The sequence below is a fragment of the Bombina bombina genome, chromosome 6, assembly GCF_027579735.1.
Source record: "Bombina bombina isolate aBomBom1 chromosome 6, aBomBom1.pri, whole genome shotgun sequence".
NCBI classification, from domain to species: Eukaryota; Metazoa; Chordata; class Amphibia; order Anura; family Bombinatoridae; genus Bombina; species Bombina bombina.
Window position 1 is genome coordinate 958,634,471 of NC_069504.1, and position 25,762 is coordinate 958,660,232.

Genomic DNA, 25,762 nt, shown 5'->3' on the forward strand with positions numbered 1-25,762 from the left:
ATTGGTGCAAAGAAATAAAATATTTTCAAATGACACAAAAAAAAGAGATAATTTCAGATTTGATAGATGGAGATCAGGCTGGTCTTATGCCAGGTAGGAATATTTCTAAAAACATTAGGACAATTCTCCATGTTATCGATGAGCAGGGCCACCACTAGAAATTTTGGGACCCCTTACTTAACCATTGATCAGGGTTATCCCCTTTGACCAAGTGACTAAAACGTATATGAACTTAATTCTTGAGTGTAGTAAAACTTGGAAATGTTGTAAAGGTAATAACACACAGACACACTCATACACTGAAACACACACTCACACTTAACAATTCACATATAGACACTCAAGCAGACACGCAAAGAACCACACAAACACAATCAGACACAAACACCCACACAGACACTCAGTACTTGTTTACATTGACCTGACAAGTAATGAGGTAGGCTACAGTTTTTGTCATGGACAAACACACACACAAACTCAAGGAAACACCCACAAAGACAGCCTCAGAAAACAAGCAAAGACACACACACATTCAAAGACACCCACAGAAAACACACATAGACATACAGAGAGACACCCACAGAAAACACACAAAGACATACATACACACACACCCTCACATCCACAGAAAACACACAAATATATACACACACACACCCTCACATAAACACCAACATAAAATGCACAAAGACATACACACACACCCTCACAGAGACACACACAGACATATGCCCACAGACCATCACAGAGACACCCTCAGAAAATACACAGACATGCACACACCATCACAGAGGAACCCACAGTAAACACATATATATTTGAACACACCCTCACAGAGACACCCACAGAAAACACACAGACATATGCACACACCATCACACAGACATCCACAGAAAACACACACACTCACAGAGACACCCATGGGAAATGCATAAAGACATATGCACATGCCCTCACAGAGACATCCACAGAAAACACAGACTTACATACACACACACACACACACACCCTCACAGAGACATCCACAGAAAACACACAAAGAAATACTCACCCACCCTCACAGAGGCATCCACAAAACAGATTTGTTTTCTAAACCGACATATAAAAATAAAGTGCTCTAATATAGTAGTTTTTATCCATTAAATACACTTGAAGCCATACCTAGAAGCCAATTTTTGAGTATTAAGAGAATTGTAACTGATGAAAAGAGATGCAAACAGAGGCTTGAAGAGATGGCAAAAAAGTTTACAGCAAGAGGTTATCCTGAGAAATTGATTAGGAGTCAACTTGAATCTGTTAACAAAATAGAGGATACACAGACTAAGAAAAAAGGTGATAGGATGATATAATATAACAACTTAGGGCCAAAATGTTTGCATATTCTTAACAAGTATTGGTACATCCTGAAAGATTGCAATCCTCATATTGAGAGCTTTCGGGATAGACCAATGACAGCATATAAGAAAAATAAGAGCTTAAAAGATATTCTAGTCCATGCTGATGTAGGAAGTGAGAAATCAAGTACACAAACATATATTGGATCCAAAAGTACAGGGTGCTATCCCTGCTTACACTGCAATCATTGTAGTTCTATTATCAAAGGAGACATTTTTTTCATCCTATAAATGGGACACAGTATAAAATAAATGATTATCTTACATGTAGGAGTACACATGTGATATATATTATTAAGTGTCTGTGTGCCAGAATCTATGTAGGTGAAACTAGTAGGGAGGTCAGAGAAAGGTTGACTGAACATAAATCCAATATTAGAACTAATAACAGGGACGCCCCACTTTCCCATAACTTCCTCTCCATGGGCCATAACATTAGCCAATTATTCAAATAATAGAACATGTGGCTAGACCCAGGAGGGGAGGTACTAGGGAATTGATTAGAATTTATTAGAAAGCTAGATTCCTTGCAACTATAAGGGTTAAATAAAGATTTTAACTGGTCACTGTTCCTTTAAATATACCTCAGAAAAATTATTGATGCATGACTGAAAATGTTATTGTTTGTTTAGGTGTGTTTTAAATTAATCATACATTCTGTGAAATGTACATGAAGACATTTTTTTTAATATATAGGAGATTGACTTTTGTATGTCATTGAATTATGGTTTTATTTTTATACATATGTATATTGATATATGTCCACAAGATGGCAGTGTTGTACAATTGTTCACACAGGTATAAAAGGCACACCTGTGCAATCACTTATTGACATGACTAAGAACCAATTGCTGGTTTGAAACGTTGTTTCTATTTTATGGACCCTGTATAAATAAAGTTTTTTTATTCAATATTTGGAGGCTGAAAATCTTTTGGAATTTTCTATCCACAGAACATACACAGAGACATACATGCACACACACACCCTCACAGAGACAACCACAGAAAATGCACAAAGACATGCACACACACCCTCACTGAGACACCCACATAAAATGCACAAAGACATATGCACACACCCTCACAGAGACATCCACTGAAAACACCGACATACATACACATGCACACACACCCTCACAGAGACATCCACAAAAACACATAAAGCCATACACACCCAACCTTTACAGAGGCATCCACAGAAGATACACAGACATACATACACACACACACACACACACACACACACCCTCACAGAGACACCCACAGAAAATGCACAAAGACATACGCACACACCCTCACATGGACATCCACAGAAAATGCACAAAGACACACACACACCATCACAGAGACATCCACAGAAAATGCACAAAGAGATACACACACACCCTCACAGAGACAACCACAGAAAATGCACACAGAGAGACACACACACCCTCACAGAGAGACCCACAGAAAAAAAATACTTACACACTCATAGAGACACCAACAAAAGCACAAAGATATATACACAGACACCCACATAAACACTCACAGTAGGTATAAATTATGCACATTGTCATCCCCTAAATCAACATTGTGTGACATGCATGATAAAAAAATAGCAGAAATTAAGAGATCACTTTTTAAAGAATCATATTTGTAAATGTGCAAACAAAAATACTTCTGTGAATTCAAAATTGTACATTAATGATCTGTCAGGATGGGTAGATGAAGAAAAGTACTTTTGAAAGTTTGACATATAGTTTGCCCCCCCCCCCATTTTTCCCAACCAAGAACACCACTTCAAATTTGGTGTACAAATGTTCCCATCTGTCAGCAGTACTTATGGATTTTTAAAATGCTGTACTTTATCTGGTCTTGGTGGAATCATAAGCTGTGGTACTCAGTTTCATACCATTAGATCTGGTTAAATGATGGATTTAGGGGTTGTTTGTATGTATTTCAAAATTAAGTCAGCTGTAGTGTAAACTGAACAGTGTTAAGTTAACCTGTCTCATTTCAAACACTGAGCAATCTTATGCCTGAGAGTATAACATTTTATGCAGATGTAAAAATCTTAGATAAAATGCCTCCTGTCATCTGGAAAATCCTTGCATAAAGGGGAGTAAACTGGACATTAATAATAATATTTATATATATATATATATATATATATATATATATATACAATATATATATATATATATATATATATATTTATATATATTAATTAAAAAATCATATATGCCAAAAGGGAACCGACCATTTGTGTATTGAGGAGGAAATATTTAAATATAGAATTTCTACAGCATTGTCAAATAATCATAAATTACACTGCTGTATATTGCTAAAAATAATTGTTTTTATGAACCCCTGGCCCTACCATACAACTACCACACTGAAGTTATAATCTGAAATTGCATAAAGAAGTACTAAGTAAGTCCTACCTCTTCTACAAATGAAAGTGATCTGCCATCTGACTCAGGCACACACTGTACAAACTGAAGTGCCAAGTCTGTCTCACACTGTGCATAGTGGTTTAGTGCACACTCAGAAATCATCTCAAATGCTAATGCTTTGCTCCTTGTAATGGCATTTCCCACACTCAATAGCACTCTGCTGTGGCGCCCTCTGGTGGCTGCCAACATTTTTTTTATAATAGTTGTGCTTGCCTCATGGGGTCCCCTGGTACAGTGGGCCCCTAACAGGAGTCACCCCTTTCACCCCCTGATGGAGGCCTGTCGATGAGTATTGGAGTGAGAGAAAGGGGATCAATAATGGTCTGTTTGAAGCCTTTTTATTATTACTTGATGCTGAAAAGGCTTTTGACAGAGTTGAATGGAAGTTCTTGTTTGAGGTTTTGAGATGGTATACATTTTCTGGACAATTTTGTAATATAATCCACAAATTATACACAGAAACTAAAGTGAGCATTATGGTAAATAGTAACATCTCTAATTTTTTTTTTTTTTTTTAAAAAAGAGGTACTAGGCAGGGCTGCCCTCTTTCTCCACGTCTATTCAATTTGATATTGGAACCATTATCAATAATATTAAGAAGTATAATTTCTGGCATTAGGATAGGGGAAACCTTCCTTAAGACTTCAATATATGCAGATGACGTGTTTTTTATTTGCTTTGCAGCCCAAATTGATAATCAAGAAAATTTTTAATTCCATCCAACTACAGGGAGTGCAGAATTATTAGGCAAGTTGTATTTTTGAGGATTAATTTTATTATTGAACAACAACCATGTTCTCAATGAACCCAAAAAACTCATTAATATCAAAGCTGAATAGTTTTGGAAGTAGTTTTTAGTTTGTTTTTAGTTATAGCTATTTTAGGGGGATATCTGTGTGTGCAGGTGACTATTACTGTGCATAATTATTAGGCAACTTAACAAAAAACAAATATATACCCATTTCAATTATTTATTTTTACCAGTAAAACCAATATAACATCTCAACATTCACAAATATACATTTCTGACATTCAAAAACAAAACAAAAACAAATCAGTGACCAATATAGCCACCTTTCTTTGCAAGGACACTCAAAAGCCTGCCATCCATGGATTCTGTCAGTGTTTTGATCTGTTCACCATCAACATTGCGTGCAGCAGCAACCACAGCCTCCCAGACACTGTTCAGAGAGGTGTACTGTTTTCCCTCCTTGTAAATCTCACATTTGATGATTGACCACAGGTTCTCAATGGGGTTCAGATCAGGTGAACAAGGAGGCCATGTCATTAGATTTTCTTCTTTTATACCCTTTCTTGCCAGCCACGCTGTGGAGTACTTGGACGCGTTTGATGGAGCATTGTCCTGCATGAAAATCATGTTTTTCTTGAAGGATGCAGACTTCTTCCTGTACCACTGCTTGAAGAAGGTGTCTTCCAGAAACTGGCAGTAGGACTGGGAGTTGAGCTTGACTCCATCCTCAACCCGAAAAGGCCCCACAAGCTCATCTTTGATGATACCAGCCCAAACCAGTACTCCACCTCCACCTTGCTGGCATCTGAGTCGGACTGGAGCTCTCTGCCCTTTACCAATCCAGCCACGGGCCCATCCATCTGGCCCATCAAGACTCACTCTCATTTCATCAGTCCATAAAACCTTAGAAAAATCAGTCTTGAGATATTTCTTGGCCCAGTCTTGACGTTTCAGCTTGTGTGTCTTGTTCAGTGGTGGTCGTCTTTCAGCCTTTCTTACCTTGGCCATGTCTCTGAGTATTGCACACCTTGTGCTTTTGGGCACTCCAGTGATGTTGCAGCTCTGAAATATGGCCAAACTGGTGGCAAGTGGCATCTTGGCAGCTGCACGCTTGACTTTTCTCAGTTCATTGGCAGTTATTTTGCGCCTTGGTTTTTCCACACGCTTCTTGCGACCCTGTTGACTATTTTGAATGAAACGCTTGATTGTTCGATGATCACGCTTCAGAAGCTTTGCAATTTTAAGAGTGCTGCATCCCTCTGCAAGATATCTCACTATTTTTGACTTTTCTGAGCCTGTCAAGTCCTTCTATTGACCCATTTTGCCAAAGGAAAGGAAGTTGCCTAATAATTATGCACACCTGATATAGGGTGTTGATGTCATTAGACCACACCCCTTCTCATTACAGAGATGCACATCACCTAATATGCTTAATTGGTAGTAGGCTTTCGAGCCTATACAGCTTGGAGTAAGACAACATGCATAAAGAGGATGATGTGGTCAAAATACTCATTTGCCTAATAATTCTGCACTCCCTGTATATGGTTCTATATCTGGATTAAAATTAAACTTCAATAAGTCTGAAGTTTATTACTTAAAAAGGAGAACTTGAAAGAGGGTACTGATTTTAAGAAAGTGAAAAAACATACTTAGGTCTTTTTAACAGCAAACCCAAAGAACCGGTATAAATTAAATTATACTATAATTATAGGAAAAATAGGAGAACAGCTTAAAAACTGGAAAGATGTTCAACTGTGTGCAAAGCTATATTGATTAAAATAATGTTATTACCTCAATTGCTGTATTCCATGCAATTAATGCCTCTCTTACTTAATGTTAAGGATAATAAAGAAAATAATATGGAAAGGGGAAAAAAAATAAGGATTAATCTAAATTAATTATACCTACATTGGAAGCAAGTATGCATTGGATTTCCCAATATCAATAAATATAACCTGTGATGACTTCTCAAGATAGCTTTAGACTGCTTAATAGAAAAAGAGTATAACTCTAATTTAATTCCAAATTTACAGATTTTTCAGTATTTAGAGATATAGGAGCAGCCTGGAAGCTGGAAGGTAAAATCCTAAATTTAAATGATAAAATCTGGAGATATTTGCAGATAAAGGGAAATCCTAATTTTGAGGTAGGAAATATTAATTCCCTTTTTTCAGAAGGAAATATTTTTTTTCATGTCAAAAAATATTGTTTTTTATTTTTCTCCTTCAAAATCCTACAATTGTTATAGTATATGGGGTATCAGTTAATATTGGTGGGCAAACATTCAATTAAAAATTATATTAAAAGGATAATTCACCAGGAACCCAGAGTTTGGGATTCCTCTTTGCTTAATCAGGTTATTAAAAAACACCCAAAAATAGAATCTCACTTTCAGTAATCTATAATATGTTGATGAAATCCGACATGGGTAATCAAGTAAATTCTAATGCCTTTATATGGATTTCTATTTTGGATAGAGAAATTACATTTGTTGTTGAATTGCATAATTTGGTTAAGATGGTTAATAATACCACATTGAATATGTATCTGAGAGAATCCCAAATGAGGATAATAAATAGAGTTTATATAATTTCTGGTGTATTGTGTAAATTAAGTAAAAATACAAACTTCCATATATATTCATCAGTCAAAACACAACATAATGAAGTAAATCGATAAAGGGAATATCCAAAGGAAGAATTGAAGACTACTATAAAAAAAACTGCTTCATATCAAGAAGAAAACAGCAATAGAGATAATTATGTTTTCAAAACTTCCAAAAAAAGGAATATTTTAAATGACTGATCCAAATTTACTTCACCTGTTGTGGTTGTCCCAAGTCTCTTTCTTTCTAGGTAAATTATGCAGTACTGGACATAAACTCACTTTAGCAGATATCCTATTTTATGGCCAGTATGGAAAGGGCCATCATTTAAAAAGGTTTATTCTACTATTGGCTAGGAAACTTATTTTTAGGTATTGGATAGTTAAAAATGCCCAAATATTACTTATTTTAAAAATGAAAATGTAAAACAAATAATCATTGATTATTATGATATGAGAATGGATGAAGATCTTAGATTAAATAAAGTCCGAAATATATGGTTATTTTATTTAGATAAATATGGAGGTGATTTTAAACAGGATTTTTTGGAAGTTTTTAAAAACATAATTAACTCTATTGATGTTTTCTTCTTGATATGAAGCAGTTAATATAGAAGTCTTCAATTCTTTCTTTGGACATTCCCTTAATTGATTGGCTTCATTATATTGTGTTTTGACTGATGAATATATACCATATATGAAAGTTTGTATTATTATTTCATGTTTTATTTTATGATGAAATTGATAAATATATAATTTAAAAAAAGACACAATAGTTTCATAAAGCATTTAAACATATTTTCTAATACAAAAAATATATTTAAGAGTAAGAAAACATGTGTCATGTCATTTGAAAACATTTTATTTCTTAGCATTAATCCCCTTTAATGGCTTTATCATTATTATTATTATTATTATTATTTGTATTACTAATATTGGACTTTATTGAATGTCATTGGCTGATGCATAATTTCTATAATTACTCAACTTTAATGTTATGTTAGGCATGACTGAAGTTGCCTTCCCAAAATTACAACCACAGCCCTGAGTTTCAGCAGGCACTGCTGTTAATTCATTAATTAACATTTTTATCCTGAAGGTCAAAGTAAAAGTTGTTCAATAGGAAAATAATATTGATTATTTTTTTCTGAACAACCCTTTTTATGATCTTAAACTTAGAGTACATTATTGAGGAGAAAGATTAACAGATATTTGAAGAAAAAAATGTATTTTTTTAGTTTACTTTTACAAATGCAAATCATTGTTTTTATTTTTTGCATATCTCTTGCATTTTCATAATGTGTACCTTAATGGTGTTATTTACCATATAGTATGCAATTTCATAATCATATATGATGTCAATGCTACTTTTTTGTGAAGTCTTTGTATTATAAAATCTGTATAATAGTAAGGAAATGATCAAAATAAAGATTGTAAAGGGCCACTTCTTTAAATTATTGTAATTCAGTCTCATTTGGAGAAATAACAAAATGTTTAAAAAGTAGCAAATACAGTGACATTTTTAGAAAGCTAAATAGCTCAAGAAAATATACACTGGTGCACAGAAATCATTACAATATTTTATTCTTACACATCTAAGGTACATAGAGTAATTAATATAGGAAAGGAAATTTTGAAAACTTTTGTGCATTTATTTTAATAAATCTGAACTTCACTTTGAAGAATAAATTATTTATTTAATTTTTTTTTTTACAAATGTACTATTTAAATCATTACATGGTTTGCTACATTATAAAGTTAAGTTGTTTTGTAGTATTAACCCCTTAAGGACCACAGCACTTTTCCATTTTCTGACCGTTTGGGACCAGGGCTATTTTTAAATTTTTGCTGTGTTTGTGTTTAGCTGTAATTTTCCTCTTACTCATTTACTGTACCCACACATATTATATACTGTACCGTTTTTCTCGCTACTAAATGGACTTTCTAAAGATACCATTATTTTCATCATATCTTATAATTTACTATATTTTTTTTATAAAATATGATGAAAAAATGGAAAAAAACACACTTTATCTAACTTTAACGCCCAAAATCTGTTACACATCTACAACCACCAAAAAACAACCAAAATAAATAGTTTCTAAATTTTGTCCTGGGTTTAGATATACTCAATGTTTACATGTTCTTTGCTTTTTTTGCAAGTTATACGGCAATAAATACTATTTTGGTATATTAGCGATAGTTACGTTCTAACACTGATATCTGTCAGGAATCCCTGAATATCCCTTGACATGTATATATTTTTTCTAGTAGACAACCCAAAGTATTGATCTAGGCCCATTTTGGTATATTTCATGCCACCATTTCACCGCTCAAATAAAAAAAAATATACACTTTTTCACAATTGTTTTTACAAACTTTAGGTTTCTCACTGAAATTATTTACAAACAGCTTGTGCAATTATGGCACAAATGTTTGTAAATGCTTCTCTGGGATCCCCTTTGTTCAGAAGTAGCAGACTTATATGGCTTTGGCATTGTATTATGTGTATTATGTCCAGCAGGGAAGAGGTTAATTAGGGAGCTTGTAGGGTTAATTTTAGCTTTAGTGTAGTGTAGTAGACAACCCAAAGTATTGATCTATGCACATTTTGGTATATTTCATGCCACCATTTCACCGCCAAATGCAATCAAATAAAAAAAATTGTTAAATTTTTCACAATTATTTACAAACATCTTGTGCAATTATATCATAAATTGTTGTAAAAGATTCTCTGTGATCCTCTTTGTTTAGAAATAGCAGACATATATGGCTTTGGCTTTGCTTTTTGGTAATTAAAAGGCCGATTAAATGCTGCTGTGCACCACACTTGTATTATCCCAGCATTGAAGGGGTTAATTAGGTGGCTTTTAGGGTTAATTTTGTCTTTAGTGTAGAGATCAGCCTCTAACCTGACACATCCCACCCCCTGAACCCTCCCTGACCCCCCTCAAACAGATCTCTTCCCTCCCCCACCTCACAATTGTCACCGCCATCTTAAGTACTGTCAGAAAGTCTGCCAGTACTTAAAAAAATGCATTTTTTTTATTTTTTATTTTCTTTCCCCAATTGATTCTGCAGTGTTGGATCCCCTCTTAGCCCAAACCTCCCTGATCCCCCCATATAGCTCTCTAATCTCTAATCTCTAATCTAGAAATTTTCTGAATACAAGAGGTTTAGGGTATAGCAAGCATACAAATTTTGTGATTCAAATGCTTAAGTTTTTACTTGAAAATAATATTTTCATGTTTGATGGAAAATTCTTCAAACAACAATGAAGGACAGCCATGGGTGCTACATGTGCCCCGACCTATGCCTGCTTACATTTAGGAGGATGGGAAAACCAAATAGTTTTTGGTGAATATGCTGATTGGGTAGAGGCACATGTAGCCCTGTGGTTAAGATATGTTAATGATATCTTGATTCTGCGGGAGATCACTGAGGATGATCTTCTTTAGTTTGTCTCTCTACTAAATTCTAACAACTTCAATATTTTGCTTTTGTATAATCATGACTTTGACAAAATTAGTTTCCTTGATTTACAGATTAGCAAGGAAGATGGCCAAATTCAAACTAAAGTAATTTGTAAACTAACTGCTACTAATAGCCTACTCCTGTGATCGAGCCACCATCCAGAAAACCTCAAGAGAGGAATACCGTATGGACAATTCTTGTGGTTACGCAGAATTTACTCTGAGGACTCTGTGTTTAAAAAACAGGCAAAATAAATGGTGGCCCGCTTCAATAAGAGAGGCTATTCTAAAAGACGTGTAAAAAGAGCCATGTTTAGAGCAACCCAACAAGAAAAGATTTACTGTATAAAACAAAAGGATAACAAAGAAACAACAAAGATTAGATTTATTACAAAGTATAATTCACATTGGAATAAAGTTAAAGTTATCCTACAAAATAACTGCCACTTACTATCTAATGATCATTCCCTCTATGAACATGTGGGGGTGCACCCACTTATGACAGTAAGGAGATCCAGTAATCTTAAGGACCTTCTTGTAAAAAGTGAATTCGCAAAAGTTCCTACATGTAATTGGTTAGAACGAAGCGCTCAAAGGATAACTGGCTACTCCCCATGCAATCACTGTGTCTGCTGCAGTAACACTGGATTTCCATACAAAATAAAGTCATTTATAAATTGTTCAACCACAGGAGTGATTTATTTGTTATAATGTTCTTGTAAATATTTTTATGTAGAAAAAACCTTTAGAGAATTTAGATCACACATTACCGAACACAGGGATGATATTAAATATTTCAATATAGATAGCCCGGTGGCTAGAGATTTTTCTCAATTCCATCAATCAAGAATTGATGACCTCCACTTTATTGGTATAGAATCAGTTAAGTTGAGTAAACAAGGAGGTGGCATCAATAAAATTATTTTACAGAAAGAAACAAGATGGATGTACAAGTTAGAAACACTATCCCCAAATGGACTTAATGAAAAGTTAGAATTTGCCTTGTTTTTGGGTTAAATAATTGTGTAATAAGATGCAAACTCTTTCCAATATCTTTCCCTTCTTTTTTGTAAATATTGCTGTAAACAAATTGAACTTGGAATCCCATCTACCCAATAACATTACACTCTATCAATCAATTTAAATTAAATGCATAAAGGCATTAGCAAAGATTAATAAATTGATCGTAATAAGAGAACCAAAAGATAATTATATATTATCTGGGCTGTAATTAAATGAGCTTTCACAATTTTATATATATAACATTGTTTTGATGCTTCATTGGTATGTAAATAACTCATAGCATAGGTAGTTAATCATCATTTTGAGTGTATAGATATGCCAGTAATATCATTATGCTATACCTTATGTCGCTATCGTGTACACATTGCTAATGCCTGGCAAATAAGTACATAATATAATGCTACACTTCCTGGTCATCGGTACTTGGTATATATTGTTGATGACTAACACACATGGAAAATTGGTTAACCAATAAGGACTAAGAGTGATGACAATGAGGATCCAATAAAAAGGCACACTTCTCGAGATGGCATCAGCACCCGGAAGAAGCTCCACGCTGCTATACTGGAAGGAGTGAAATGAGCGAGACAACTTGTTGGTGCTTTGCAGCATTCACTAACATGGGATCCCCCCATGCACAGGACCAACCCTGAAGGCAATACACAGAACAAAAAGGAGCAGTGGCGTAAAGGAGACAGGTATATATTAATTGATCGGTAGCATTAAGGGACGCCTCTTCGGCAGTCAAACCTGTTGATACATATATTAAAAGCTCCTCTTTCATATGCCAGGGTATTTCTTATTAGCCTGATTGGTGGGTTTGGTGCCTGTTTTCTTTTGCTGTAACTTTGTTGCACTTTGATAACTACACTGACAGCTGTATTATCATAATTGGATTTACAATTTTGAGTTAACAACTCTGAAGATAGTTACATGCACTTTCGTAACTAAACGGATTAAAGTCAAGACATTCTGTGCTCTAAGTGCACTTTACTTTATTATAGCCGGCAAATTTTACCTTTTGAGTATAAAGGGATCCCTACTATGTGTTATTTTATATGTGTATATTAAAGTGTGTTTTGTAATTTGGCATTTGAGGTCTCTGTCTGACATTTGTGCAGTTGTGCTTTCTCCCTAGACTTTTAGGAACCTCTTATTTGAGGTACCTAATCTCTTTTCTACTCTATAAGTAGATTTTTCTAGGATGCACCTGTCTTTACATATGTATGCACTATACATCAATCAGGAATGAGCTGACCATGTTTTGTTTTATTCAATAATAAACATTAACTAAGTTTAAAGTAATGGTTCTGTAGTTTTACTGATGCAGTTAATTCATTCACATTGATGAAAATGCAATGGAAACTTTAATTTGAGAGTATAAAAAAAAGGCATTAGAAAAGTAGATGATCGATAAAGTTAAATATGGTTGTGGTTTAGTGGTACAGTATGCAGTATCAGTACAGAATATTTATGTTAAGGACAATACTCCTAATATAATAATTACATATTTTTTTCTAACCAAGGACTACTTACCTGGTACACTTGTAGCAATTATTTAAATTCATGATATGGACTTGACATTTAAATTAGTAGCATCATCTCTAGGATATTTCAATCTAGTAGTCAATAACTACTGACAAAGAGAAAACACCTTTTAATATCATAATTCAGGATCTCCTCTAAAGTTCAAAACCAAAACTATTTAGTTAACAATAATGGATATAAACATCAATCTCGCTGTTTTTAATAAAACAAGTTATGCATTCTATGTAAAAAAACAAACAAAAAAACTTAACTTGAAAGTCAATATACATAGTGTGTGCTTAAGATCTTAATGTCAATGACAATGGAATAATAATATTCTTTATATGTTTTTATAAACTCAGCAACTGGAGTAGTTTACACACAATGTTCATTTGACTATGATTAGAATTTTTGTTCCAAATACAGTGGATCACCTTCTCTAAACAGCACCAGACACTGATGTATCAACTTTATTTGGGCTTATTCTTCACACATCTGAAAAAGGTTAATTTAATAGCCAAAAGGATTGCAATGGATGATAACTCTGGACACAGTGCTTGGCTTTCTTTTCTCTCTCTCTACAGGTTCCAGAACCAGCCTTTATCATCACTGGGTAAGGCACACAGGGGAAACTAGGTTGGCACAAATTTGTGAAAAATGTCCCAAGAGATTATTGTAGTGATACTGATGATTCAGATACTGGGTTGATTCTGTAAAATGCTCTGTGGCTCCTTCAAGTGTCAAGCAGGCAGGTTCTTCTCTAGATAATATGTAATACACTGGTCAAAAAATAATAATAGGAATTTTAATATTTAAATGAGATATTACAGTTTACAATTATTCCCTACATTAACTGTAACATCATAACTAATAATGATTTACTAATGTAAACGGATGAGTAGTTCAGCATTTATTGGTTCTTTTTGTGTATACTATCCAATTCATAACTGTAAAAGTTTTAACACATTTTCAGTTCTTATAAGGAATTTTTATAACAATGTTTCATTTAAAGGGACAGTCAACACCAAAATTTTTGTTGCTTTAAAAGATAGATAATCCCTTAATTAACAATTCCCCAGTTTTGCATAACCAAAACAGTTATAATTATACATGTTTTACCTCTGGAATTACCTTGTATCTAAGCCTCAGCAGACTGCCCCCTTATTTCAGTCCTTTTGACAGACTTGCATTTTAGCCAATCAGAGCTGTCTCCATGGTAAATTTACGTGCATGAGCTCAATGTTATCTATATGAAACATGTGAACTAATGCCCTCTAGTTGTGAAAAACTATCAAAATGCATTTAGATTAGAGGTGGCCTTCAAGGTCTAAGAAATTAGCATATGAACCTCCTAGGTTTAGCTTTCAACTAAGAATACCAAGAGAACAAAGCAAAATTGGTGATAAAAGTAAATTGGAAAGTTGTTTAAAATTACATGCCCTATTTGAAACATGAATGCTTTTTTTGGACTTGACTGTCTCATAATGAAAATCATTTTATTTGAGTAAACAATATTTAAGTAAATTCTACTGTGTGGTTGTGACAACAAATTATAAGAACCACAAAGTTATTATGCTGTATGTAAACTTCAATTAAAATACTTATTTCCTAATTTCTATCCCATGCAAACTTCAATTAAAATACTTATTACCTAATTTCTATCCCATACATCCCATACATTCTTTTCAGAACTCTCGCTCTGTCTGCAACAAACTTACAACCATTCATGACCTGTTTATTTCAAATGCTTTCACCCATCTAGCAATTACCGAAACTTGGCTATCTTCTTCTGACACTGTTTCCTTTGCTGCTTTCACACATGGTGGTCTCCACTTTAGCCATACCCCGAGGCCAGGTGAGAAACATGGCAGGGGTGTTGGGATCCTGCTTTCCACCTCCTGCACTTATCAGTTCCTGCCTCCAATCCCATCTCTCTCCTTCTCCTCCTTTCAAGTCCACTGTATTCACCTGTTCTCCCCCCCTCTCTCAGAGTGGCAATCATCTATCATCCTCTTGGACCAACCTCCCAATTCCTTGACATCTTTGATGCCTGGGTTCCTCACTTTCTCTCTACGAATATACCAATGCTAATTCTTGGGAACTTCAACATTCCTATTGACAACCCATCGGCCCCTGCTGCCTTTAAACTTCTTTCATTCACATCCTCTGGTCAACAATCCACCCTATTCCCTACTCACCATGATGGACACTCTATTGACCTCTTATTTTCCTACCTATGCTCTATATCTGACCTCACCTGTTGCCATTTTCCCATTTCAGACCATCACCTGGTCACCTATAATCTTAAAGCAACAGCTAAACCCACTTCTCCATCCACCCCTGCACCTGTAGAACTCTACATGCTGTGGATCCGCTCCAATTTTTGAAAAACGTTCAAGATCTCCTCCCTCACACGTCCACTATAACCTGCACTGATCTTGCTACAGCCCAGTATAGCAAAACTCTCTCCTCTGCACTAAACGCTCTTGCTCCTCCCCAACTGTGCAAAACCGCCTGCCGTCAGTTTCAGCCCTGGCACTCTCAGGAAACATGCTATTTGCAAGAATACTGCTGAGTGTGTCTGGAGGAATACGTACTCTTAACCTGATATCATCCACTATAAGTTTATTCTTTGTTCATACAAATCTGCCCTTCACTTTGTCAAACAAACCTACTTCTCTTCTCTCATATCTACTCTTTCCTAAAACCCTAAATGACTCTTCTCTACCTTTAACTCTATTTTCTACCCAGCTGCACCCTCCATCTGTCTTTAGTGCTCAAAACCTGTCAGACTACTTTTTAAACAAAACACGTACTATCCCAACACAAACCTGCAATCTTCCAACTCCAGGCCCAGTTACCCCCTCTTCCACCCTCTGTATCTTCCATCCAGCCACTGAGAATGAAGTTTGTTCATTACTATCTTCCTCACGGCTAACTACCTGCCCACTCGACCACACCCCTTCCCATCTAATATTCTCTCTGTCTTCCACCCTCACTCCTGCTCTTCTCACATCTTCAACCTATCTCTCTCTACTGGTTAATTTCCATCTTCTTTCAAACATGCAAAGGTCACTCCCATACTCAATAAAACCTCCCTTGACCCTAATGCTCCTGAAAACTACCGCCCCATATCACTGCTTCTACTAACATCAAAACTCCTGGAAAAACTAGTTTAGAAACGCGTAACCCACTTCCCTTCCTCCAACTCCTTGCTTGACCCTTTGTAATCTGGCTTCCACTCCAAACACTCAACTGAGACTGCCCGTACCAAGGTTACTAACGATCTTCTTTCTGCTAAAATTAATGGCCACTGGTTTTATATTTATCTTGCTTTACCTCTCAGCTGCCTTCGACACAGTTGACCCCCCCTCCTACAGACCGTTAGCTCTCTTGGCCTTTGTCTTGGCCTTTGGATCCACTTTTTCATTTGCTGGTGACTCCTCCTCTCCAATGCCTCTATCTATTGGAGTGCCTCAAGGATATGTTCTCGGTTCTCTACTCTTCTCCATTTATACTTCTTCACTGCGTAAACTTATCAATAGTTATGGCTTAAAATTTTACCTATATGCTGATGACACCCAGATTTACCTCTCCACCCCTACTCTCTCTGTCTCTGTCCTTTCTCATGTCAGTGACTGCTTATCTGGCATTTCTTCCTGGATGGCCTCTCACCACATAAATATTAACATGTACAAGACTGAGCTCCTTCTAATCCCCCCTCTAGCTCTACACCAACTTCTGACTTTTCTATCCCTGTCAACAGCATCACCATCTCCCCATTTCCTCAAGTCCATTGCCTTGGAGTTACACTTGAGTCAAATCTAGCCTTCACCCCCCCCCCATCCAATTGCTTTTTTCATCCTGCCGCAACTACCTATGCAATATTTCCAAGATTCACCCTTTTTTCTGAGTGCTAACACCACAAAGCAAATAATCCACTCCTTCGTAATTTCCTGACTTGACTACTGCAATAACCTACTTACAGGCCTTCCTCTTTCCTGCCTCTCCCAATTCAATCTATAATAAATCCCTCTGCCAGGCTAATCCACCTTACATGTTGCTCTGTATCTGCTGCACCCCTCTGTGAAGTCCCTTCATTGGCCTCCCATTCACAGCAAAATTAAATTCAAAATTCTCACCCTGACCTACAAAGCCCTCCCCAATGCTGCTCCCCACTACCTATCTTCCTTAATCACCAAATATACTCCTGCCCGCCCACTAAGATCCAATATTGACCTGCTCCTTGCATCTTCGACTATCACCTCTTCCCATGCAAGACTGCAGGACTTCTGTCATGCAGCACCTACCCTCTGGAACACTCTCCCTGGTGCAGTCAAACTTTCCCCTAATCTTTCTTCTTTAAATTCTCCTTGAATACATTTTTGCTCAGAGAAGCCTACCACCCAAGTAATAAATTAATTCCACTTATCTAATATTTCCCTCATCTAACTATGTATTAACATCTTTCTCACTCTTGCAATCCTCACCTCCTGGTAGTTAACTTCCTGCCCTTCTATATTGTAAATTACCATGGGAATGGGGCCCTCAGCTCCTCCTGTATGTGTTCATCAAATTTTGTGTGGTCTCTTACAAGTTTTATATAATTGTTTTATTTAAATGAATTGTACCCATGGACAGCACTGCAGAATGTGTTGGCGATATATAAATAAAGTATAATAATAATTTCCAGGTATGTAGGGAAATATACAATGTTGACATTATATAGATCTTGGGTATCTAATCTAACTTAAGTATATCTGATGCTTGTATAACAGCGTAAAGCTGTAAATTAAAAAATAAGTGCTTTTTCTTGGTTTTACTGTTGTGGTACATATCACATTTCACTTTTGTTAGTTGTTGTTAACGTATGGATTACAGTATTTGTTTAGGTTGTTATGTTGTATTACCTGTTTGTTCTTGTATTGTGTATAGTTTTAATTTTCTTTGCTCTTGTGTATATATTGATTTTTCAATGGAAAACTTGTTTGCAAATTAGCAAATGCAGTTTTTAAAAAATGATTACATCAATTCTCTTGTATGTTCAGTTTCATGAGTTTCATGCATTGCCATGATTTACCAGTTTCTGGATTCATGAAAACCATATATTCTCACTTTGGTTAAGCATATATCTGTAAAATGCATAGCTTTCTTTTTACTTTTTTTTTAATTTAAAGTATTTATGATCCCTTTAGCATTCAGAAAGAAAAAAACAACTAATACCAGTTCACAAATATTGTGTATTTTTTTAACGGAAAATGTTACATTGCAGTTCCGCAGTTTGGACTCAGTGTGCCGCTGTTGACCAATAAAGAAGTAAGAAATACTATATCTGAATCTGCTAATGCTGAGATTTGTAAGGTAGTGCAGAATCCATGATTTTTTTTCATTCTTTGCTTTGCAAATTGGATTATCAACAACAGATGAAAGGAAAAAAAGAATAATCTGCAAAAGGTGATGAAAAAGATTCAATAACAATCTACACAGAGGAAAATGGCATGGCAAGTAATATATTTCCTTTTCTATATCTTTTGTGAAGCTGTGTCTGATCAGCTTCAATATTCAATTTATGAAGAAATTAAACAAGGTTCTGTAGTAGGACATTTGGCAAAAGATTTGGAAATGAATACTAAAGAATTATTTAACAGAAAATTACAAATTGTTTCTCATAGTAAAAAGCAATATTTCAATATCAGTTTAGAAAATGGCAACTTATATGTTATTGATCGAATAGACAGAGAAGAAATATGTGAACCAGAACCAGAATGCTTTCTGAATCTTGAAATAGTGGTTGAAAAACCAGTGAATGTGTTTGATGTTGAAATTGAAATTCAAGATATTAATGATAATTCACCAGCATTCTCTAAGGATATATTTCATGTAGAAATTGGTGAATTTGCTTCTCCTGGTGCTCATTTTGCTTTGGGAAATGCACAAGATCCTGATGTTGGTACAAATTCTTTACAAAGCTATGAACTAAGCCCCAACCTGCATTTTAAACTTAGAGAAAAAATTAGCACTGATGGAGTTAAATATCCTGAACTTATTTTAAAAACACCTTTAGATCGTGAGGAGCAAAGCATCTATAATTTAATTCTAACTGCTTATGATGGGGGTAAACCAGTAAGATCCGGAACTGCACTGATAAAGGTTGTGGTTCAGGATGTGAATGACAATTATCCTGTGTTCAGCCAGGACATATATCACATAAACTTAATGGAAAATATACCTAATGGTTCTCTTGTTCTGCATCTAAATGCTACTGATGCAGATGAAGGGTCAAATGCAGAAATTACGTATTTATTCAGTCACATAAGTAAAAGCTCATTAGAAACTTTTATTTTAGATTCTCAAAGTGGCGACATTAGAACAAAAGGAAAACTTGACTTTGAAGTTACAAGGAACTATGAGATGCTGGTGGAAGCTAAAGATGGTGGTGGTTTAGTGACACAGTGTAAAATTTCAATCCAGATTGTTGATGTCAATGATAACGCTCCTAAAATAATAATTACATCTTTGTCTACACCAATTCCAGAGGACTCCTTACCTGGTACACTTCTGGCACTTATTAAGGTTCATGATCTGGACTCAGGAAAAAATGGTGAGGTGACTTGTCAAGTTGAAGATGATTTGCCTTTCAAATTAATATCTTCATCTTTGGGCTATTACAAACTTGTAACAACAAATCCCATGGACAGAGAAAAAGTTTCTCATTATAATATCATAATTAAAGCTGAAGACACAGGATCACCTCCAATGTTCACAAATACAACTATTAATTTAACAATATCAGATGTAAATGACAATCCTCCTTTTTTTGATAAAACAAGTTATGTTATCTATGTTATGGAAAATAATCTAGCTGGAACATCAATATACAGAGTGAATGCATCAGACATTGATATTAATGACAATGCAAGAATAATATTCTCCATCTTTAACACAGATATTGAGACTATACCAGTTGCTTCATATGTTTCTATAAATTCAGCAACTGGAGTTATTTATGCACAACGTTCATTTGACTATGAACAGTTAAGAGAATTTGAGCTCAGAGTAATTGCTAAAGACAGTGGATCACCCCCTCTAAGCAGCAATGCCACAATCAGAATATGTATCATTGATAGGAATGACAATGCTCCAAAGATTCTATATCCATCCCCAGACACAGATGAAACAGCTTTATTTGAGTTTATTCCCCGAACATCTGAAAAAGGCTATTTAATAACCAAAGTGATTGCAGTGGATGCTGACTCTGGACATAATGCTTGGCTCTCTTATCACTTTCTACAGGTTCCAGAAACAGCTTATTTCATAATTGGGCAGCACACAGGGGAAATTAGGTTGGCACAGACCCTTCAGGATATAGATTCTTTAAGACAAAAGGTTGTGATTATGGTAAAGGACAATGGTAATCCATCACTTTCAGCAACAGTTACTTTAAAGATAGTTGTAGCTGAAACGTATCAGCAAATTCTTCCAGAGATAAGCAGCCATCCCAGAGATTCAGAAACTCAATCCTATGTAACCTTTTATTTAGTGATATCAATAGCTGTGATTTCTGTTTTATTCATTTTGACAGTGATGGTTACAGTCATTTCTAAATACCGGAAATCAAATACTCCAACTACTTTTGGAGCTTTAAGCAATGATTTGTATCCACAAGTTGCTCTCAGATATCCTTCTCAATTCACTGATGGAAGTTTGCCACTTCCATACTCATATGATGTCTGTTTTACACTTGACTCAGGTCAAAATGAATTTTCACATCTGAAATCTGTGGAAAATGTCCCAACAGATAATCTTATTGATACTGATGATTCAGCTACTGGAAACAATTCTCTGAATGAAGCTGTAGTTCCAGGCAATCTCAAAGAGGTAAGCTATGAATGTAAATGCCCTGTAATATATTGGTTAAAAAAGTAAAATCAAAGTGTAACTGTCATTCTAATTTGCATTATTATATCATTTTATTTAAATATATTTGTTATCAAGTTTTCCATTATTTTTCAATATTAACTGTTACCACTTAGCAAATAATAGCTGCTACTATGTATTCCATGGAAAGCAAAACTCTGATGCCCGATGTGAAAGCAAATATATAATTGGAGAGTGGGCATCCTTGACTTGTGTTATTTAATTTATAGGCTATGCATACATATGTAAACCTGATGCTATCACTCTCATTGTTTGATTACTATACCACAATATTATTTGTATGTTTGTTCTAAAAAAAATGTTGACCACTTCCAATGTTTTCTGTGTCTAGTGTCCAGGTCAATGCTAATATCAGCAAGCAATAAAACCATAAGCATTTTTCACTTCTATTAAGTACAGTGGTAGAAATCTATCTATATATTTATTTATTTATTTATCTATGTTTGTTTAGAGGTCTGTATATATAGATAATTTTTTTTCAAATAATTTATACAGTGAACTAATAGAACTAATATAGAGAAATCTAGGGGCATGCATTTAAATTATATTAACATTACCTCCTAAATATGAGATAATAATACAAAACAAAAAACAGTTTATTTTACCAATCAAATCAACATCAGACTTGATTGTCTATTTTATATTTATTTTTCTGTGGAAAAACAATATCCTTTACCTAAATAATAAACCAATTATAAAGTTCAAAGAGAATAAAAAAAGAACCAAAGAAAACCCACCAATAATATTGTATATAAAAATAGTGAAGCAAAAGAGGCCATTAAAATGCAAGAACAAACTGTCTAATTTTTTTTTTTTGCTGTACTCTAGTAGAGTGATGTCCAGTGTTGAGATAATATACATTTTAGAAAACTCAGATTCCTTTCCAAATTTATCTTATGGCCCCCATTTATAAAGCTGCATATGCAATATTGGGGCTGTTTCATTGCAGACTTACATACAAGCCTGTGACTGAAAGATAAGAAACATCTGTCTTACAACCACTGCTTTTTAACGTTTCAGCAACATCAGGAGTTGCAATTGTCAAACATCCCAGCCTAATTAATCTAGGATTACTAAAAGCCCTGCTCTCATATGCCTGGGAGCACGGGGTACTGCTATTAAATATATTAAACCTCTCCACCACCTCAAAGATGTCAAATTTAAATAGGGCTGGTCAGATCCAATTGAGATGATTGACAAGCCCTGCTCTTGTACATATGGTTGCACAAGATTAGGGGGTGCAAACACATAAACAATTACTTAGTAAAGGTCGTGATGCCAGGTAGACAGGTCCCAGATGAAAATCTTTTCCGTCCAGTGTTTGATAAATGGTCCCCTATGCATACCTAGTGGGTCAGCGTATACACTCAGTAATGCTACAACTATGCCGGGTAATAAATATATAAGGTTAATAAGAGCATTGTCATCTATCATAATCCAACTAGGGAACAAAACATACTCATCTCTTAATCAGATAAACACCTTTATTGTTGTCTTTTTGGAGCAACTGCTGCCAATTCCTCAGATAATGAATGCACAATAGAAATATATAAAGTTACTCTAATCACCTACAACATCTATAATCATAAAAAATGGAAATCGTAAGCCGCATGTGCAGTGTGGTTTTTATGATCACACAGTTATAAATAATATGCAATATTAAGTATCATGCCAGAATTTGTTTACAACAATTAATTAACATGATCAAAGTATTTGTGCTACAATGTGGTACAATACCAAACCTGCAAAAATCATGCATCTTATTCATGATAAACAGACACACACATGTCCAGTACAGTTAATTTTTTTGTGATGAATGGCATGAACATTTTGTTCCCCAGCTAGTTTCAGAGAGATATTTTTGTTCGCTATCTCTCTATGTTCCTCTCTTGTTCTCTCCCTCCTTCCCCTTGATGGCAAAATGTCAGTCTAAGTTTTGAGTTAAAAAAGCAGGGAATCTCCTAGTTATGTTTTTAAATGTAATTTTAAAATTCAAACACTGGCCTCACTCATCCAATATGTTGCATTCAAACATAACAAAAATGGCCTCACCCTTCTATCCAGGATCTAAATAACCTATGCAGTTATTTATTTATTAATTTTTGTTAACGTATAGGTCGTACAGAGGTTAAAAAGAAACAACAACTTTGGAAAAAGTCATACAGCTTATGTAATGTAGGTCTTTGTGTGCATGGCTTATATATTTAAACCATGTCTATATTTGCCAGTTTACCTCAGACTGACAGACACTGCAGTACTATTGTTTATTTTTATATTAGGGAAGCATTATTGTTAAAGTATAATGTATATAAATGTTTTGTTTTTATTTTTTGAACTGCTATGCTTAAAAAAAAATATTTTCTGGTGGTGTTTGATATTTAAATAGGTGGAGATTGTCTCAAAGATATAAAGCTAGATTACCAGTGGCACGTAAAAATGATTGCACTAGTGTTATCGTGACCGTTTGCACCCCCTTTCAATTGTGCTGATATTACAACTTGAACACAATTGCGATTTTGCTAGTGCAATCTTGATTTATGCTAGAATCTTTACCACGCTCTCAGAGCTGTGGTTAACTGTTTTCCGAAAATAAAAAGTTTCACAAAACATATAAAAAAAAATACATTATAAAGTACACTTACACTCATAATAACACTGTCTAATAAAAATGATTAAACAAAATATTGCATTAAAAAGTTATAAGGGCTCATAGATATGAGATCTTGGGTGTTAGAAAAAAAGGCAGGCTTGGGGCTTTAACACTGAGATACATACATATACATCGCTAATGATGTTTTTATATATATATATATATATATATATATATAAAGTATATATATGTCTATATATGTGTACATATGTATTAATGTATTTATATGTGTATATATTTATAGACATAAATACACATATAAAAACATTAATATATATGTTTACATATATAGACATATATATACGTGAATTGGAGCCTTTTCCCGTTAAGTAGATAAAAACAGGTAAAAGCATATTTATGCAATATTCATATTTGATAAACATTTTAACTATGTATTTACTGTAAATATTTCACATTTCTATGTTTTAAACATAGCAGAATATGTTCTATGTAATTTTAAACAGATATTCCTATATAAACATGTATATATCTATTTTAAATTATTTTAACAGAAGATGTATAGGAGGATAATTACTTACTCCCGAAAAAAGAAAGGGAATTCAGCACTCTTTTTATATTTTTCAAGCACAGTCAATTTTATTTATAATCAAATCTAAATCCAAGAAACCTCTGTGTGACACCACCATTAAAAGATACAAATTGTATCTATGTTGCACATTCCTTAAATGTGTGTAGCCATACAGCTAAAACTAGCTCCCATCTTAGGACACATATTATACAAATATACATGAGTTATATACCACAGACATACTATTATAGCACATGAATTCATACAGAGTTAGTTTGCTATATATTGCTCAAATTAATAACAATTCGATACAAAGTCCAGAGTAAACTTTCCGGTATAGCCTATTGCACACATCCTCATTTTAGTTTGAAAAGTCAGCAATTGAGTACAAAATCCAGAATACACTTCCGGTACATGACCACGACTCTCCCCACACTCTAGGTCAGACCTGAAAAGTTAGTCGTTAATAAAGAAATGCAAAATCAATGCCAACAAGGAATTGTGCTTACGTGATTCTGTGTGAGAAGCGGCTTACATTCCCCTCCTGGGACTCCCTTTTGCGAGAGCTCGTGTACAAACGAGTAGTGTCATTGCGTGTGTTAAGCCCTCCTGCTCATCTGACGTCACTGGGTTCACTTTGATAACACAAGTATAGTATTAGTAAAACCTGTAACGTATCGCTATTTTATGGGGTGCTTTGTTTCAGGGAAAGTGCGGTCGTCTCCTTACCACCGGAATTATCCCCCCCCAGACACTTTTAAAGCGATATTCAACAAACTCCAAACACAGCTGTGTATTTCAGATACCGGAGCCAACTTAGGATCACAAACTCTATACCTATAACTCATGGATGTCAGGTGCAGCATAGATAATGCATTAAAATGTCCAGACTGCGTCTGTTTTGTAGAGCATAACAAAAAAAGCCTTTAAAGGTTTTAAAATGGCACAAATATTACCAGGCCTATAAATCCTGGTTTGAGATAAAGTTTTTTCTCTCTCTTTTTAAATCTATATGTATATATCTATACCTATATATAATCATCTATATTGGCTGTATTGGGTCAGACTCATTTGTTGCCATGGGGGTGTCCTCACTTGTGGGAGGCACCTTACTTTGGAGAGCATGTGATTGGCTGGCCCACCTTTATAAGGGTGTCTGGTGTGGGTTTTGCTCATATTGTTTTTTGTATGTCTGAGGAAGGGGCTAATCCCCCGAAAACGTTCACATATTTGGAATAAAACTTTGAAAAGTCCTGGCGAGTGCACTCTTCATTACTTTCTATATATATATATAGGTATAGATATATATTTGTTTAAATAAACATCAGATACATGTAGAAATATTTATTCATGAATAAATAGAATATAGTCCGTTACAAAAAGAACATTGGAAATGTAAATATTCATATTTTCATGTCGGGTTAGCGCTAATGAG

General features: G+C 34.8%; 1 protein-coding gene across 1 annotated transcript in view; it reads left to right on the forward strand.

Moving 5' to 3' along the window:
- The window catches only part of LOC128664817 (uncharacterized), a 165,130-nt gene that overhangs the window by 76,194 nt on the left and 63,174 nt on the right, over positions 1-25,762 (forward strand). The window contains 2 exon segments of the mRNA XM_053719620.1: positions 18,698-21,088; positions 23,265-23,318. Of these exon segments, the coding sequence (XP_053575595.1) occupies positions 18,698-21,088; positions 23,265-23,318 (2,445 nt within the window).